The sequence below is a fragment of the Pogona vitticeps genome, chromosome 3 (assembly GCF_051106095.1).
Source record: "Pogona vitticeps strain Pit_001003342236 chromosome 3, PviZW2.1, whole genome shotgun sequence".
Taxonomy (NCBI): Eukaryota; Metazoa; Chordata; class Lepidosauria; order Squamata; family Agamidae; genus Pogona; species Pogona vitticeps.
This window is the reverse complement of record NC_135785.1, coordinates 9402184-9418895: the sequence shown is the minus strand read 5'-3', so window position 1 is coordinate 9418895 and position 16712 is coordinate 9402184. Positions and strand designations below refer to the sequence as shown.

The 16712-nt window shown below is 44.1% G+C and overlaps 1 protein-coding gene across 17 annotated transcripts in view; it reads right to left on the bottom strand.

Moving 5' to 3' along the window:
* MCF2L2 (MCF.2 cell line derived transforming sequence-like 2) overlaps nucleotides 1-16712 on the bottom strand; it is a 277556-nt gene that overhangs the window by 233645 nt on the left and 27199 nt on the right. For 13 of the 17 annotated variants that reach the window (XM_078389786.1, XM_078389782.1, XM_078389784.1 and 10 more), the window contains exon 1: nucleotides 15122-15545. The exons of 3 other annotated variants lie outside the window; for them this stretch is intronic. In XM_078389786.1, the coding sequence (XP_078245912.1) occupies nucleotides 15122-15263 (142 nt within the window). In that variant the 5' untranslated portion in view covers nucleotides 15264-15545. Of the gene's footprint in view, nucleotides 1-8422; nucleotides 8608-15121; nucleotides 15546-16712 lie in introns of those variants that run through there. One more of the 17 variants, XM_072996254.2, reaches the window with a different exon arrangement.

Genomic DNA, 16712 nt, shown 5'->3' with positions numbered 1-16712 from the left:
CATTCTGAAGTGGGCCCAGAAATGAAACCGTATGCAGTGAAGCTGTTGTAAATACGAGAGTTTTGTATCTTGGTCTGAAGGCTAGCTGCACCATTTTGAATAAGCTAGTTTTTTTTTAATAATCCTTCAAAGGCAGCCCTACATAGGATGAATTGCTTAAGAGATGCTTGCACCTGTATGTTTAATACACTGTCCCCCCTTTTTATACTGTTGTTGGCTCACACTTTCATGCACTACAGTCTCTCTTTTTTTTGTTACCAGGATTTACCTTTTGGCAGATAATTCCTATAACATAGCCTCTTTCGTTCTTTGAAATGGTGTTTCTGTAATTGGATTACACTGTTTCTGAGGGAGGCTCGGCACCAAATCTTCCCTGATATTTGAGCATTTAACATAGATAGGTGTGAGAAAACAGGTCGCTATGGAATCTTCTGCCTCGTGTACCAAAATAATTTGACTGTCTTTAGGCGGGTAGGTGGGCAGCCTTTGCCACTCCTCTTGAGACAGAAAGACGTCTTGAACCAGCTATGTGTTCTCACTTCCTGCTCCTTCTTTTCCACACAGACAGAGTAGGACTCAGGGCTAAGTATTAAGAGACTGACCCGATGAAACACTGATCCAGATTCAGCATTACAGACAGAGAAGATTTTCTTTTTTTAAAAAAAGAAAAGCTCAGCTTCTGGCCACATCTACAAACTGGGTCACATCCCTTCAAAGTAGCTGCGCTTGTAAACTCACTCTCCCTTACAGAAGCAGTATCCAGATTTATCTGCAAGCAGTGCAGATAATTTTCTCTCAGTGAGCTAGCTAAGTGGAAAGAGCAGCTATGGTTAGGAAGTCCCTGGCAGCTTCCGAGTCCCTTTGTTTAACACCTCCAGCAACTGCATATTCTGCCACTTTCAAAGGAAGAGTCACCAGCTTTGTGAAAAGAGTCCAGTTGACGGCCAGCTGTGATTTATAACTTCCTTAGACCTGCGGGAAGGGTCATAGAGATGGACAGACCAGATTGGCTCAAAACATTTCCCCGTCCATGTTGAATGACCAGATGATGCTTCCTACCTCATTACCACGTACCTGGAGAATCTATATTTGGACTACAAATCCCAGAACCTGCAGTCAGCATGGCCACCAGTTTGAGGATTCCGGGAGCTGTAATTTAAAAAGTAGTTTTTCCAACTTCTACATATAAGGAAAGTCAATGTTGCTAGAAAATTGGCTGGAAGTTTTATCCTCCCATCAAACCTGAGTTAAGAGGACCCAGGAGAACTGGTTGTGTAGCTTTCCCTTAGATTGCTACTGTTCCCCTCCAGCTTCTGCCCCACCAGAGACAGTCACCTCACCTGTCTGAAGGTAGGCCTGGGTCTGACTCTGTCTCCTGCCAAGTTTCACTTCTGCCCTATCCTCAGTGGGTTGGCTAATATTTATACTGTAGTCTCAGAGTACACTATATCCACCCCATATCCACAGGGGATCAGTTCCAACCCCCCCCCCTCCAAATGCAGGAAGACACCAGTATTTTTTTAATTAAAATTCGAGTTTTCCTGGATTCATTTTGAAGCTAGATCAGTGGTTCTTAACCTTTGTTACTCGGATGTTTTTGAACTGCAACTCCCAGAAACCCCAGCCAGCACAGTTGGTGGTGAAGGCTTTTGGGAGTTGCAGTCCAAAACTCCTGAGTAACCCAAGGTTAAGAACCAGTAGATGGTCACATTGTGGCAGTGGCCAGGATTGCATCTGCACAGTTAAAGCTGATGCACAATGCTACTTCTTTCTGGAAATCTCTGGCTTGGATAACATGATACATGCCTTGGATTATTAGGACATATTCTTTCTAACTGAACCAAGGTTTGGAAAAGTAAATGGTTTAAGCTACGTTTTCCAGAAAAAGAGAGCCAGTATAGCTTCTAGCCATGTTGGCTGGGGAATTCTGAGGGATGGAGTAAAAACATCAAACCAAAGAAACAAAAAGAAAAAATAACAATTATCGCAGGCTCTAATATACCCTGTTTTCCCAAAAATAAGACCTAACCTGAAAATAAGCCCTAGTAGGGACATGGTGGCGCTGTGGGTTAAACCGCAGAAGCTTCTGTGCTGCAAGGTCGGAAGACCAGCAGTCGTAAGATCAAATCCAAGCGACGGAGTGAGCTCCCATAGCTTGTCCCAGCTCCTGCCAACTTAGCAGTTTGAAAGCATGTTAAAATTTGAGTAGATAAATAGGTACCACCTCAGTGGGAAGATAACGGCATTCCGTGTCTAGTCACGCTGGCCACGTGACCACGGAAACTGTCTTCAGACAAACGCTGGCTCTATGGGTTGGAAACAGGGATGAGCATCGCACCCTAGAGTCAGACACGACTGGACTAAATGTCAAGGGGAATGTTTACCTTTACCTAGGATTTTTCAGGATACTCGTAATATAAGCCCTACCCCCAAAATAAGCCACCTTTCTCCAGCATGGTGTCCCCCAGGTGTGATGGACTATCAGCTGGATGGTACATCCTCGCTGTTTATGGTCCACTGGGCTTCAAAGTCACGCCAAATAACAGATATTTCTCTGGCTGTGTGTGATCTTTCCATCTCCTGGAATTAATGGCAATTCCGGGTCAACAGTGCCAAATCTGTTTTATTCCCCCACCCACCCTGATGGATTTTATGGGGTAAGAAAAGAAACTGAAGAAGTGGCTGGAATACCTGGGAGATACGCAAATGGAAAACAAAGATGTTCACACAACCTCCCCAAAAATTCTGTGAACAAGGCCTGGTCATGATCACATAATTAAAGACTCACTGTGAAAGTACCCAAAGGGACACACAGACATCCTTTTTTTTACCCCCAATATTCCAGAGGAGCAGCAGATGGAGAAGCCTCAGGCTATACAAAACCAAACAGGGAGTGAAATACATAAAAGATGTACATCTCAAGTTGATATATATTTGCTACCTGAGACAGGAAGTGGTGCTTGTAAGATTTTCATGTACGGAAATAACTTGGCTCTGTGTAGGTTCTTCACACCTTGACTTGAAAGAGGAAAGGGGTGCCATTTGCTGCTGCAGCACCTCAGGCAGCATAATGTCTTAGGATGGCACCAGAAGCAAGAATTCCAATTATTACCTTTTCAGTTCCTTTAGACCAGTGGCTCCCAATCTTGGGTCTCCAGATGTACTTTGACTAAAACTCTCAGAAACCTTCACCACTAGCCGTGCTGGCCAGGATTCCGGGGAACTGTGATCCAAGAACATCTGAGGACCCAAGGATGGAAACCACTGTCTAGACGATGTCTCCAGAGCCTGAATTTACGAGGTGAGCAGGATCTTACGTTTCAGAGCTTACCTTTCTCCCAGGAGGAAATACACCCTGCCTCTAAAACTTCTTTACTGTTCTGTTTCCTGTAGAAAGTGAAAATGTTGACGCTCAGCAGCCCGGACCCTTTCGGTATCAAACGCCAAGCTTTGCTGAACTGTTAGCGTCCCACTTTCATTGAGTGACCAGGACTATGCCTGCTGCCTGTCCAGCTCCTTTGCTCTGTTCTTGGTTTGCTTAACTAATCCATGCCAGCTGCTGAACTGGTTTGGGGCTTAGCTCATACTTTTGTGGGAAGCAAAATGGCTCTGGTCATTTTTTCCAACTCTACCAAGTTTATAGTGAAAGCGTTTTCCAAAGCCTGAGTCGAGTTGTGTGTTGGAGGAGCCCGTTTTTAAAAATTTCATTCTTTTTCTATCAAATGTAAGACACCCAAGAAAGGAGCAAACATTGACAGTTTAAGAGCTGGTTTTCAAGGCCCTGAATGGCTTGGTCCAAGCAATCTCTAAAAGACTGGTTCTCCCTGGTTAAGTTCACCAGGAGAGGCCTTTCTCTCAGTCCTGCCACCTTCACAGGAGCGTTTGGTTGGGGACACAGGAGAGGGCCTTTTCTGTGGCTGCTCCCAGACTCTGGAACTCCCTCCCACTGGAGGTCAGATTGGCCCCATCTTTGCTGTCCTTTCTCTTCAGGCAGACTTTTCCTGAGTGGCTGGCAGCTTGAGAGGAGTTTTTCAAATGGACTGTTGTGCTCTTTTGCTTTTAAATGTGTGGGGTTTTTTTGGTACTGATTTCATTCTCCGTTTTTAATACAATATTTGTTTAACTCCTTTTAAAATATTTTTATACTTAATGTTTTTAGCTTTTAAATATTGTCCTTGAATTGCTGTAAGCCACCTTGGGTCCTTTTAAGAAAAAAGGTGGGGTTAAATAAACAAACAAACAAATAAAATAAGGGTAAGGTTGGGGTATGGGTACTGTACTAGGGTGTAAGGAGGGAAGGCTTTCCTTGGTCAACATAACTACTTTGCAATTTTATCAAAAATCTTTCTTCAATATTCATCGTCTAGTCATTTAGTCATGTCCGACTCTTCGTGACCCCATGGACCAGAGCACACCAGGCCCTCCTATGTTCCACTGCCTCCCGGAGTTGTGTCAAATTCATGTTGGTCGCTTCGATGACACTGTCCAACCATCTCATCCTCTGTCGTCCCTTTCTCCTCTTACTGTCACACTTTCCCAACATCAAGGTCTTTTCCAAGGAGTCTTCTCTTCTCATGAGATGGCCAAAGTACTGGAGCCTCAGCTTCAGGATTTCTCCTTCCAGTGAGCACTCTGGTTTGATTTCCTTTAGAAATTATAGGTTTGTTCTCCTTGCAGTCCAGGGGAGTCTCAAGAGCCTCCTCCAACACCACAATAAAAAGGCATGAATTCTTCGGCGGTCAGCTTTCTTTATGGTCCAGCTCTCACTTCCATACATCACTACAAGAAAAAGCATAGCTTTGACTATTCAGACTTTTCTTGGCAAGGTGTTGTCTCTGCTTTTTAAGATGCTGTCAAGGTTTGTCATCGCTTTCCTCCCAAGAAGCAGGCGTCTTTTAATTTCATGGCTGCTGTCTCCATCTGCAGTGATCATAGAGCCCAAGAAAGTAAAATCTGTCACTGCCTCCATATCTTCCCCTTCTATTTCCCAGGAGGTGATGGGACCAGTGACCATGATCTTAGTTTTTTTGATGTTGAGTTTCAGACCGTTTTTTGCACTCTCCTCTTTCACCCTCATTAAAAGGTTCCTTAATTCCTCCTCACTTTCTGCCATCAGAGTGGTATCATCTGCATATCGGAGGTTGTTGATATTTCTGCCGTCAATCTTAATTCTGGCTTGGGATTCCTCCAGTCCTGCCTTTCGCATGATGTATTCTGCATATAAGTTAAATAAGCCAGGGGACAATATACAGCCTTGTCGTACTCCTTTCCCAATTTTGAACCAATCAGTTGTTCCATATCCAGTTTTAACTGTTGCTTCCTGTCCCACATATAGGTTTCTCAGTAGATAAGGTTTCTTCAGTATTACACACTTTAAAATGGGGACACACAGCACCTCAGTCCCTCATTAGTCCAACAATCATTATCCATGGCCTTCTTTAAATATCCAAGTTGTTTCACACCACTGAAAATTCAATTCTGCATGCTCTATGTCTGTGCTGTTTTTATTTAGTTTTCAGTGGCCTGATTACAAAGCTAATAGGATACGGTATTTGTTCTTTTAGCCTTTTATTTCTGTCCTTTGAGTTTTCTTGGCAAAGATACTGGAGTGGCTTGCCAGTTCCTGCTCCAGGTGGATCGCGTTTAGTCGGAACACTCCACTATGACCTGTCCATCTTGGGTGTCCCTGCATGGCATAGCCCATAGCTTCTCTGAATTACTCAAGCCCCTTCGCCACGACAAGGCAGCATCCATAAAGAAAGCTGACCATCGAAGAATTTATGCTTTTAATTTTGGTGCTGGAGGAGACTCTGAGAGTCCCTGGACTGCAAGGAGATCAAACCTATCCATTCTGAAGGAAATCAACCCTGAGTGCTCACTGGAAGGACAGATCCTGAAGCTGAAGCTCCAATACTTTGGCCATCTCATGAGAAGAGAAGACTCCATGGAAAAGACCCTGATGTTGGGAAAGTGTGAAGGCAAGAGGAGAAGGGGATGGCAGAGGACGAGATGGTTGGACAGGGTCATCGAAGCGACCAACATGAATTTGACCCAACTCTGGGAGGCAGTGGAAGACAGGAGGGCCTGGCGTGCTCTGGTCCATGGGGTCACGAAGAGTCGGACATGACTTAACAACTAAACAACAACATTTGTTCTTAGCTGCGATAAGTCTAAGGTGTAGGATAACTCAGACTCACACAAACACATGTTAGATCCATTATACTATTCTGATCTAACAGGACAGAGCAGATCACAGTATATTTGTAACAATACATAAAGATAATATATATTGTATTATATTATTGTATTGTATTATTATTGTATTGTATTATACAATAATGTTGTATTGTATAATGTTGTATTGTTCTAATACAATAACAATACAAAAAGATGAAAATATAAGTTCTACTAAGGGAAAAAAAAGATCAAATGTACCTCAATTCAAAACAAACTGAATGTAAAAGGATGCTGAGGTTTAGACTCAGACTCTGGTGAACATCAGCTGCTCTATGGATGGAACTACTGACAAAATATTCTTTTCTTGCCAGTTGCCTGGATACAGAACTGCTAAAAAGCAACTGGGCAAGAGCAGCCTCAGATATTTTGCTGCCTGAGGCAGTGCAGCCACTGGCATCTTTCACATGAAAAGATGAAGAATATCCAAGATCAGCAAAATTATTTTGACATGCAAGGCAAAAACAAATCCCACAAGCATTGATCCACAAACTTGTCGGTGAAAATACCACCACAACAAAGTAAACAGTATTGGCTGCTCTTTCGTGGCCCTGAAAATGTGACACCGGAGGAATCATTTTCCATTCTATCCAACAGTAGGGCCTGCCCTTCAATTGTGCATACAGCACTAAGGGTTACGGAAGTCAACCATCAACTATCTTCAAAGAGGGCTGGCTCTACATTATTCCAGAGAATCACACAGCACCTGTCTTCTATGAAGGTGGGGTTTCAGAACACAGATGGAGAATCACTGGATAAGAAGCTTTCTCCTGATTAAAATTTTCCAAGCTATAGAAAACTGGGAGGTCATAAAAATGGGTTAAAACCATCTCTTCTTTCTTCATGAGTTTTCTCACATTCTTTTCGAATAGTCTACTGTACTGCAACACAATCAAACAAATTCACTTTGGGGCAAACTGACTGTTTTTAGGATGGTCCTTAACTATTTAAAAAAATTTAAAATATACAGATTTAAACATTCGAGTCCGAAGTATCTCTGCTCAGAACTAACATTTTAGATGTGGGCTTTTAAAAAAAAATACTTTACCTCCATTATAAAAAGACATTCATAACTAAGTGATGTAAATGCAATGCTAATTGTGTATTACAAATACTTCTGTTCGTGTAGCATGTAATTCCCTCACACCACTGTGTCTTGGCACTGAAATTAGAGCATGCTGCAAATGATTAATCCAATTTTCTGTGTGGGCTATAGAATATGCAAGACTAGAATTTAACTGGAAATATACTTTTGAGTGGATTAAAACAGTTCCTCTGTCCACCTTAAAAGAAAACAACCCAAACCAAGAAAAGAAAAGAAAAAAAAAGGAAATAAATCCTTGGTTGCATTCTTTAACATTGCCGAAATGGAAAAGAAATAAATTATTTTTCCGTCTTGCACAGAATTACAGCAACACAAGAATGTTCACAGCCTCAAAGAATTCTTTTTCTAAAATATGGATATTTCACTGCCGGCTCTTCTCTCCCCTTGTATTATAGGATAGTCTGTTAACTCAATCACGCATATGTCCATGCACACACAGTGTAAATGGCGAAGCATTAAAAAAATTAAAGCAACAAGAAATCGTATCCCTATACACCCAAGAAGAAAAGTATATTTTTTTCTCCCCCTATCCAAGGGGGTGCCCTCTCACTTACTAGGAAGTTTGCTTACTTAGAAACTATACTATATAGATTGCTCATAAACCGCACAGAGCTCCAATGGCATTTTTACGCCCTAACAAAAGTGGGATTGAGGCTGGTGCAAGTTGAAGAGATAACACGGGCTTGGCACGTTTTTCAGCACGATTTCATGCCATCATCCTTCTTCTGCACAGCCAGGCGAGCTCTTCCCGGGGACCAAGGCCGGCCAGCTGGGATGCAGTCTCAACTTTTGGCACGGACGCAATTCAGAACAGACCCCGAGCCTTCCCCATGGCCGGGACGTCCCCCCGACTGGGGGGGCGGGCTGTAAAGTCAGGATGAGGCCCCTTCCACCCAGGGGCAACCCAAACCACCGGGCGGCCCCATCTTTTTCCCCAAAACAGCGCCGGTGCACGTTTTCCCTGCGTGCAAGAGACCCATTGCACAGTCCCGGGAAGGTGCGCGGGAGACCGAAGTTCAGCATCGCCAAGAGAGGGACCGGCATTGTCTGGTTTCACACACGCGCGCGCACACAAAAGCCAACCTGTTCGTCTGAAGAGATCCATTCCCCTTCCCCTGCTGCTGCCGCCTCCTCCACCATGTCAGAGCCCAGACTTTTTTGGGGGGGGGGGTTGCTGGCGGGAAGCAATTGGAACCCCCCCTCTCCCCTCCTTCTCCGCCGCTCTCCTCCTCTCCGGCCCGGCCAGGGCTGCCTGCCTTGTTTGGTCTGGCGCGGGTGGGTGAGGCGGAGGAAACCCGGCGGCTCCTCGCGGGGAGGAGGGCGAGAGCCTCCCTCGGCCCTCTTTCCTCTTCGGGGCCGCGCAAGCCGACGAGCGTCCTCGGGGGGGGGGGGGGGAGGGGGTTGGGGGGGTGAAAGGCCTCGGGCTGCACAGAGGAGAGGGGGGGTCCCCACATATGCGGGAGGCTGCAGCAACACTGGCCCGGTTGCTTGCTGTTGGCCTGCAGGCTCCCCCCTTATTTGGCCTTCATAAACCTAATGGGGGGGGGGGGAATTGCAAAATAAATGCCACTGATGGTAAGCAACGTCCTTTGGCCGTGACAGACAAGGGTGAGGGGGCTACCTCCAGCCCCACCATCCATCGTCATAGCCTTTTAAATTGTATTTTTATACAATTTGCTTTGTTTTCCACCAAGAAACCTAATGCAGCTTACACAACCTCCCCTTCTTCTCTCACACACAACAATCCTGTAAGGTGGTTGTTTAGTCATTAAGTTGTGTCTGACTCTTGGTGACCCCCCATGGACCAGAGCACGCCAGGCCCTCCTGTCTTCCACTGCCTCCTGGATTTGGGTCAAATTCGTGTTGGTCGCTTCGGTGACCATGTCCAACCATCTCATCCTCTGTCGTCCCCTTCTCCTCTTGCCTTCACACTTTCCCAACATCAGGGGCTTTTCCAGGGAGTCTTCTCTTCTCATGCTGAAACAATTATCTCCTTTAGGATAAGATGGCCAAAGTATTGGAGCCTCAGCTTCAGGATCTGTCCTTCCAGTGAGCACTCGGGGTTGAGTTCCTTCAGAATGGATAGGTTTGTTTTCCTTGCAGTCCAGGGGACTCTCAAGAGCCTCCTCCAGCACCACAATTCAAAAGCATCAATTCTTCTTTATGGTCCAGCTCTCACTTCCGTACATCACTACAGTGGGGTCTTGACTTGAGAACTTAATCCGTATTGGAAGGCGGTTCTCAAGTCAAAAAGTTCTCAGGTCAAATCTGCATTTCCCATAGGAATGCATTGAAAACCATTTGATCCGTATCTGCTCTTTTCCGTCCATAGAAACTAATGGGAAGCTGCTATTCCGCCTTCGACCACTAGAGGGGGATATTTTGTTTCTTTTTTTCTTAGGTCAAGAAAGGTTCAGGGAAGGCAGGGAAAATACAGTCCAGGCAGTACAGTACCAGGCAGTCCGAAGACTGTCTCCCAATCCACTCTCTAAACGCTGGGAGGAGTGAGGAAGCAGACAGGCACCCTTTTCACTGGCCAACAGTTAACTGAAAGTTCAAATTTTGCACTTTCCCTGCCTCCCACGTGGGTTTTTTCAGTTCTTAACTCAAATCTAAGTACTTAAGTCAAGTCAATATTTTCCTATGAGAGCGGTTCTTAAGTCAAAATGTTCTTAACTCAAGCCGTTCTTAAGTCAAGACCCCACTGTACAGGGAAAACCATAGATTTGACTATGCAAACTTTTTAAGATGCTGTCTACGTTTGTCATCGCTTTCCTCTGAAGAAGCAGGCGTCTTTTAATTTCGTGGCTGCTATCCCCATCTGCAGTGATCGTGGAGCCCAAGAAAGTAAAATCTGTCACTGCCTCCATATCTTCCTTTTCTATTTGTCAATAGGATCCTGTAAGGTAGGTTAGCCCTAAGGTCACCCAGAGAGTGACATGCACAGCTAAGGACTGGAACTCCGATCTTCCTAGGGCCTGCTCCGGGAGATTCTGGCAGATGTGGCTAAAAAAAGAGAAACTTTTCTGACCTCTGGTCCCCCAATCCTTCCCACACTGTAATTCAGTCCCTCCCTCCCCTCAAATTCTGTTTCCAGTGCAATGCACATCTCCTTTTTTAATTAAGATCAAAAGCAAACACACTCTTACTACATCCTCCAACAAGCTTTCTAGTAACAGTGAATAAATACTGTATAAGAACCATTTGCCCTTCTCACCCTGATTTTCAGGTCAACCCAGCCTGATGAGATCAATAAATGGAGCCAGTCACAGCTTTAATAAACTTAAAAGTTGCATTTAGAATGTGCTAAACATTAAATTACCCAATTATTTTGGCTGATGGACTCTCATTGACTTCCTTTAATACCAAGCCAGATCTTACAGCAGATTTGGCTCTTTGGTATACAGAGGGACGGGGGGCTGCAGCATTTTCTGTACTTCCCTGTTTTCTTTCCTTCCTTTCTTTGCAAAAGCAATCTTAGTGATGCAGTGGCCAAAATTCTACTGGTAATTTACAGGGCTGCAGATGGAAAGGTGTCAAAAGCAGTAGTAGCAGCAGTAGCAGATTGCCACTGTTTACCAAGTAGCTGCTTATATTTTTCATCACATGGCAAGTCATGCACACAACACGCCCTTGAGAAAAAAATGCAAACATAAACTTATTAACTAGCCATTCGTTGCTGCAATTTATGCCACTGAACTTAGGCTGACATAAATAACCAACAGAATTCTAAGCGGTGAAAGGAAATACTCTGATGAAATGCTTGATGCAAATGTAATTATTCAGGAAATGAAACTTGTGAACTAATTCTTCCGTCCATCTTACTGTCGTTAAGAGAACTATCCTATGCATATACTGTACACTCAAATGCAAGTGCCAAGTTGATAAGTATTTTGTATATAGGTTTCTAGCTACAATTCAGTTGTCAGATTCTGGAAAGATCTAAAGAAGAAAAGCAATGATTTTGGGTTTACGATCTCAGACCAAGAAGACAAGAGGAACCCATAACGCATGGAGGTTATTCTTCTCATTTATTCTTCTAAAGTTCCTTCCATATTAGGCTTTTTCTACGGAATTGCTTGTTGGAGTTTCGTTTGCAACCTTGCACACTATTTGTAGTTTGTGTGACTGAGAGGGACTCTTCTGGACTGAGGTACAGTAATTGCCTATCTGTGGTTCCCTAATCAATCATTCTTTACAGCCTTTGAATCCAAAGAAAAGCCCGCTTCTCTGCTAGGTGTTCTTTTTCACTCTTTCCTCAGTTTGTGTCGGCTGTTTGCCTGCTGTTGATCTGTTCAGATGGTTGCTAAGTATATGTGTAGTAAAAAAGCAGCATACGCAAGTCTGTAATTTCAAGCAACTGTAAGTAAAGAATTGTTTTTATTCTTTCTACTACAAATATCTCAGAGTGAGTTATTGGGACTCTAAGTGCCAGTTAATGAAAAAGGAATGGATTATGGGGAACCTGTAGCTATTCTGCTCTGTGGATCGCTGTGTTTCTACTGAGCTGCAAAAAGAAATTTTAACAGAAATTCAAAACTCTGCAACATTGCCATCCTTTTGTTTGCTCAGTTTTAAAACAGATTGCAGACAATGCTGTTATGAAATTGGTGTTGTGCCGTGTGTTCTGGATTCATCATCATTGAACTGCAGAGCTGGAAGGGACCCTATGGGTTATTGAATCCAGCCCCTGTAAAGGAGGCACAATGGATAATTAAACTCCCAACCTCTGGCTCCACACCCAGATACTTAAACCACTGAGCTATCCACCAGTTGGATAGCTTATTTTGTTTTTTTCATATATCAGTTATAGTGGGGGGGGGGGCAGGGCAGAATAAATGCAGTTGCCTTACAATCTTGTCCAGTGTTAGCTAGGAAAGTTTTCCTGTTGGCAAGTCCTGCCTGCTTCATTGCTTCCTGTTGACTGAGGGTTCAATGTTAATAATGAATAGCCTATTTGTTGCCATGTGAACAGCCTTTATTAATTGCTCCCATTTTAGGTTCTGTTGGAAACGGGGATGAGCACCGCCCCCTAGAGTCGAGCACGGTTGGACTAAATGTCAAGGGGAACCTTGCCTTTTACCTTCCCCAAGGCAGGGGAGAAACCCTTTGATTCCCAGTGCAATTCCAGGAGTCAGAAATGACCCTTGAAGGATAATAAGGAAACATATGAAAGCCACACCCACCTTGAAGGTCACTAAGCAAAACCTCCACATTCAGAAGGTCTTACAAAGATGGAGAAAATGTTGCTGCCTTTAGTTCCAGGTCTAGAGGGGCCAAGAGAGATCAGGAACAAGCCACCCCACCTAAAGTAGCAAAAATCTTGTCAACCAACAAAGGACCTGCGTTGAAAGCTGTGCCGCCTGGTATCAATGGCCAAGGCCAGGTTTGATCCTCACGATCACCATGCCATCAGGTACTACCTTCCTTTTTCTGTCCCTCCCCAACCTAGTTTCCCCCCCCCCTTTTGGAGTGAATGTCAACCCATTGCATGAGAACACAATTTGGGTATTTCGTTGCAGACTAAATGTGATTCTAATCTTGGGGGTTCCCATGATTACAAAAATGCTATGGGAATCAACAGTGTCTTACGGGTGCTTCTCAGTGAGACTTGTGCTTGGTTTCCACAACTGTACAAGGAATCACCTTAAAACTGTTACCCTTTAATGTTCTTCCATCACTTACAGTGATTCCTCGCTCAACGGGTGGCCCGTTTAACGACAAATCCGCATAGGGATTAAGTTTTTGCGAACGCAAAATTGATCGTCTTGCGACGATTTAGATAGGAAAAAATCACTTTGTGATGATCGGTAAGCTGTTTTGCTTACCGATTTCCGCATAGCGATGTTTTTCTAACACTTGATCGGCGGTTCCAAAATGGCCACCGGGTAAAAAAAATGGCTGCCTGCTGTGTTTTCGCACCAATTCCTCGCTTACTGAGCAGCGAAAATGGCGGCCGTATGGAGGATTTTCACATAACGGTGAGCTTTTTGCCCATAGGAACGCATTAAACGAGTTTTAATGCATTCCTATGGGCTTTTTTATTTTGCATAGTGACGAATTCATATAGCGACGATTTTGGCTGCACAGATTATCGTCGCTATGCTGGGCACCACTGTATTTTCTCTTACAGAGTCAATCTGGTAAGGAATAAAAGGCAAAATAACTGTGTGTGAGGGTTCGGTGTATAGGCTAGGCATCAGGACAATCAAATGTTACGGCATATACATTTTAACACAGTCCATAATGTTTAATGATCCACATAGTCAGTGGCTTTACTTCATTCTATCAAGTACAAATTTGTGAGGGCTCGAGGCATATGGGGGCCAATTCCGGCTCGTCAAAAGGAATGCTTCAGGCGAGGATTGCTTTTCTAACAAAGAAACATTTATTGTCCTCTTTAAAAAAAAAAAACAGTGTCTTTAACCGAATCTGAGTTCTTATCTCCTTCAGCCAACGTGGCCTTTGGGGGTTTCCAATCATCCATAACAAACGGGTTATTATAACTGGTGTTCCAGGGCCCAGGTGGATCACAAGGCGTCCAGTGCTTCAAGGTGGGGGTCGGCGAACCCGGCAACAGGGACACATTGTCATCTCTGGGAATCTTGTCCCACTGGGTATTTCCCCGGCCTATCCAGTACTTGCCATCCCCTTCTCTTCTTCTCCATTCTCATATCCAAAATCCTCCATCCTGTCCTTGCCTGTCTTTCTGCCTCCACCTTCTCTCTCTCTCTCTTCCTTCAGCTTTCTTTGCTACTCCTTAGCCTCTCTCTCTCTCCCCAATAAGGACAAACCAGTATGGAGGATCTTCTCCTGTAATCTGCCTCCTTGCGAGGAACTGCGATTCTCTCCCATCTATCTGTCCAGGGTTCCTTTGTCCATATATATTCCCACCCCAGAGGCAAGGGCTCATCTCTCTTTATCGCTTCCCCTTGTCCCGCCTCCCAGGTTTCTATCTTCTTCTGGTTTCCTCGCTCCTTTTTCTTCCCCTTCTCCAATACCCATCCCCCTCAAGTCTGACACCAGGGTATTGGATTCCCTTTCCTCAGTGTGCCTATCCTGCTCCAAACACACTTTCTTCCTTTTTTCTACTTTTTGGGTCTGTGACAGACGGCACGCCAACGAGGGAAGTCTCATCCCTGCTGTCTTTCTCACACTGTGTGATATGTTTTTACTGTCAGTATCAGAAGCCTTCCATTGGGAAGCATCCTGGTCCCCTTTTAGAAACACCAGTGATGATTTTGCATGACCCTTGAAAAGTTCATCACATTTATTTCCGTTTTTGCTGATGAGAAACGGGGGAGGTAAGAGAATGAATAGTCCTAGACTGGGGATTTAAGCCCACACTCTAGAATATCCACCCCATCACGCAATTTGAATTCATTAGCCCTACATGTACGTCTTAGGGAGTAAATCTCACAGAATTCAGCAGGGTTGATTACTGAGTCAGTTTGCTCAAGATTATACAGCAGACAAATTGAGAAGGCATTTGTAAATACTATCCATGTCCTTACATGGTCAGCATATGTCAGAAAACGAAAACCTACAGGTAGAGTAAGTGTAAAAATGCTACCAAATAGAGCCACAAATCAATACAGACTTGATTAGAGGACAACAATTCTTATTGGACAATTCTTGATAATAGGACATCCGTTCTTCCTTTTAAAAACAGCAAACCCAAGCATTTTTACTGAGAAAAAAAAAAGTCCCACTGAACTCCAGAGGGGTGAAGGTATCAGTAAAGGCACTTTAGATCATACGGTAAAGGAGATTTCAACATACCTCTCCTGGCCATCTTCTCCAACTTGGTGCACTCCCTTAAGAAATTGTAATAGGACTTCATTTCCCCTTCTGTTATTCTAACGATGGAGAAGGGAGGGTTTTCACAGGCCTGCTTTCTGCATCTCTTGCACCAGGAAGCCATTGAATAAGCCAAGACAAAACTGGCTGTAAAACATACCTCCCTTTACTACAGCTTTACCGTGGGTTGCCAGCTTTTACTCAGGCTAGCTTTCAATCCCTGCAGATGACTTATCCAGCTTAAGTTCATTCAAGGTCATTGCAATGTGCAGAAATCTCCCCAGTTCCATTGGCCAGTTCCTTGATAGGCTTATTGACTGTGCTTGTTTCTTCTCGTTTGTTTTTAATATCAATTGCAATTGCTTCCCTATGGATGGAAGCAATCAATAAAACGGTTTCCTTATCACTCACTGATCACCGTGGAAGACCGGCACAGCTTGCAGCTATGTTCAGGATGTACCAATAAAGAAAAGATGTCTGGGCACTTCAAAAATTAACCGTCTATAACGTCTGCAGGAAAAAATGCTTCTCCCCCCTTTGAAGATGTATCATAAAGCTGTTTACCTTTTGCCAAGGACATTGATGCATTTGTTTTGGCACTGCATTTCTAGATGATTCAAATCATTACACCTCCTTAAGGTAATAAGCAGAATAGTATTCACTTCATTTTGTGTCTGCAGAAGGCAAACCTGAATATTCTCCCCTGTCTTGGGAGTGCCAAACAGAATCCAGGAGGGGGTTATGGCGATAAAAAAAGGATGGGCTACGCAGATCAAAGCTGGTTTGATGGATTGGGCCACTCATTCCTATGGAGGAAAAACCTAAACAGCTAGATTTGGGATGGCTAGTGAGTGGCCAAACCCGTATTTCATCTGCTCTGCACAGAGATGAGACAGTTTTTCCTGAAAATGCCCCATAAGCGTGCAAAGGAAGTTTCCTGTTGTGTGTATCTGTTATAATTAAACCCAACCCAAAACATTATGTGGCCAGAGACGAAGGGCAAGATGGCCCTCCATTTCATGTACGAAAGTACTGGCCTACGACAGGTGAAACGTGCTTCAGTATTTGTAAAGAGACAGCATGCGCATCACTGAGGTGGCAAGCTCATTTAGCAGGGCCAAAACATATTTATGTATGTATTCGTACATGAACAAGGGCCAAGGCAGGAGATAAATGATATATACAGTAAATCTCTTATTAGCCTAAGGTAGCTCTTGTCCTCCCCACGGAGAGGTCGTTCAGGCTGACAGAATGGGGTTGACGTAAGGCCATCCAAAGGCTCACAGCAGGAACCCAAACCTACTAAATTCTTGCTCAACCCTCTGACTAGAGGTGTGTTTCATGGACTGCTTGGAGAATTCTGGGAGCCGTAGTAAAAAAAAATGCAAATCTGCAAGCCTTCTAACTCTACCCATTATACTACACTGAGCAGAGAGCAAAAACGGACTGGAGTGGCTGTTGCAGCTACTTCACCTGGTGCATGAAAGATGTACCATGTAACCTTCACACCTCCCGCTTGCTTCATCATCCCCCCCCAGCACATCCCCAGCATCATGAGTAGCAGCAGAAAGAG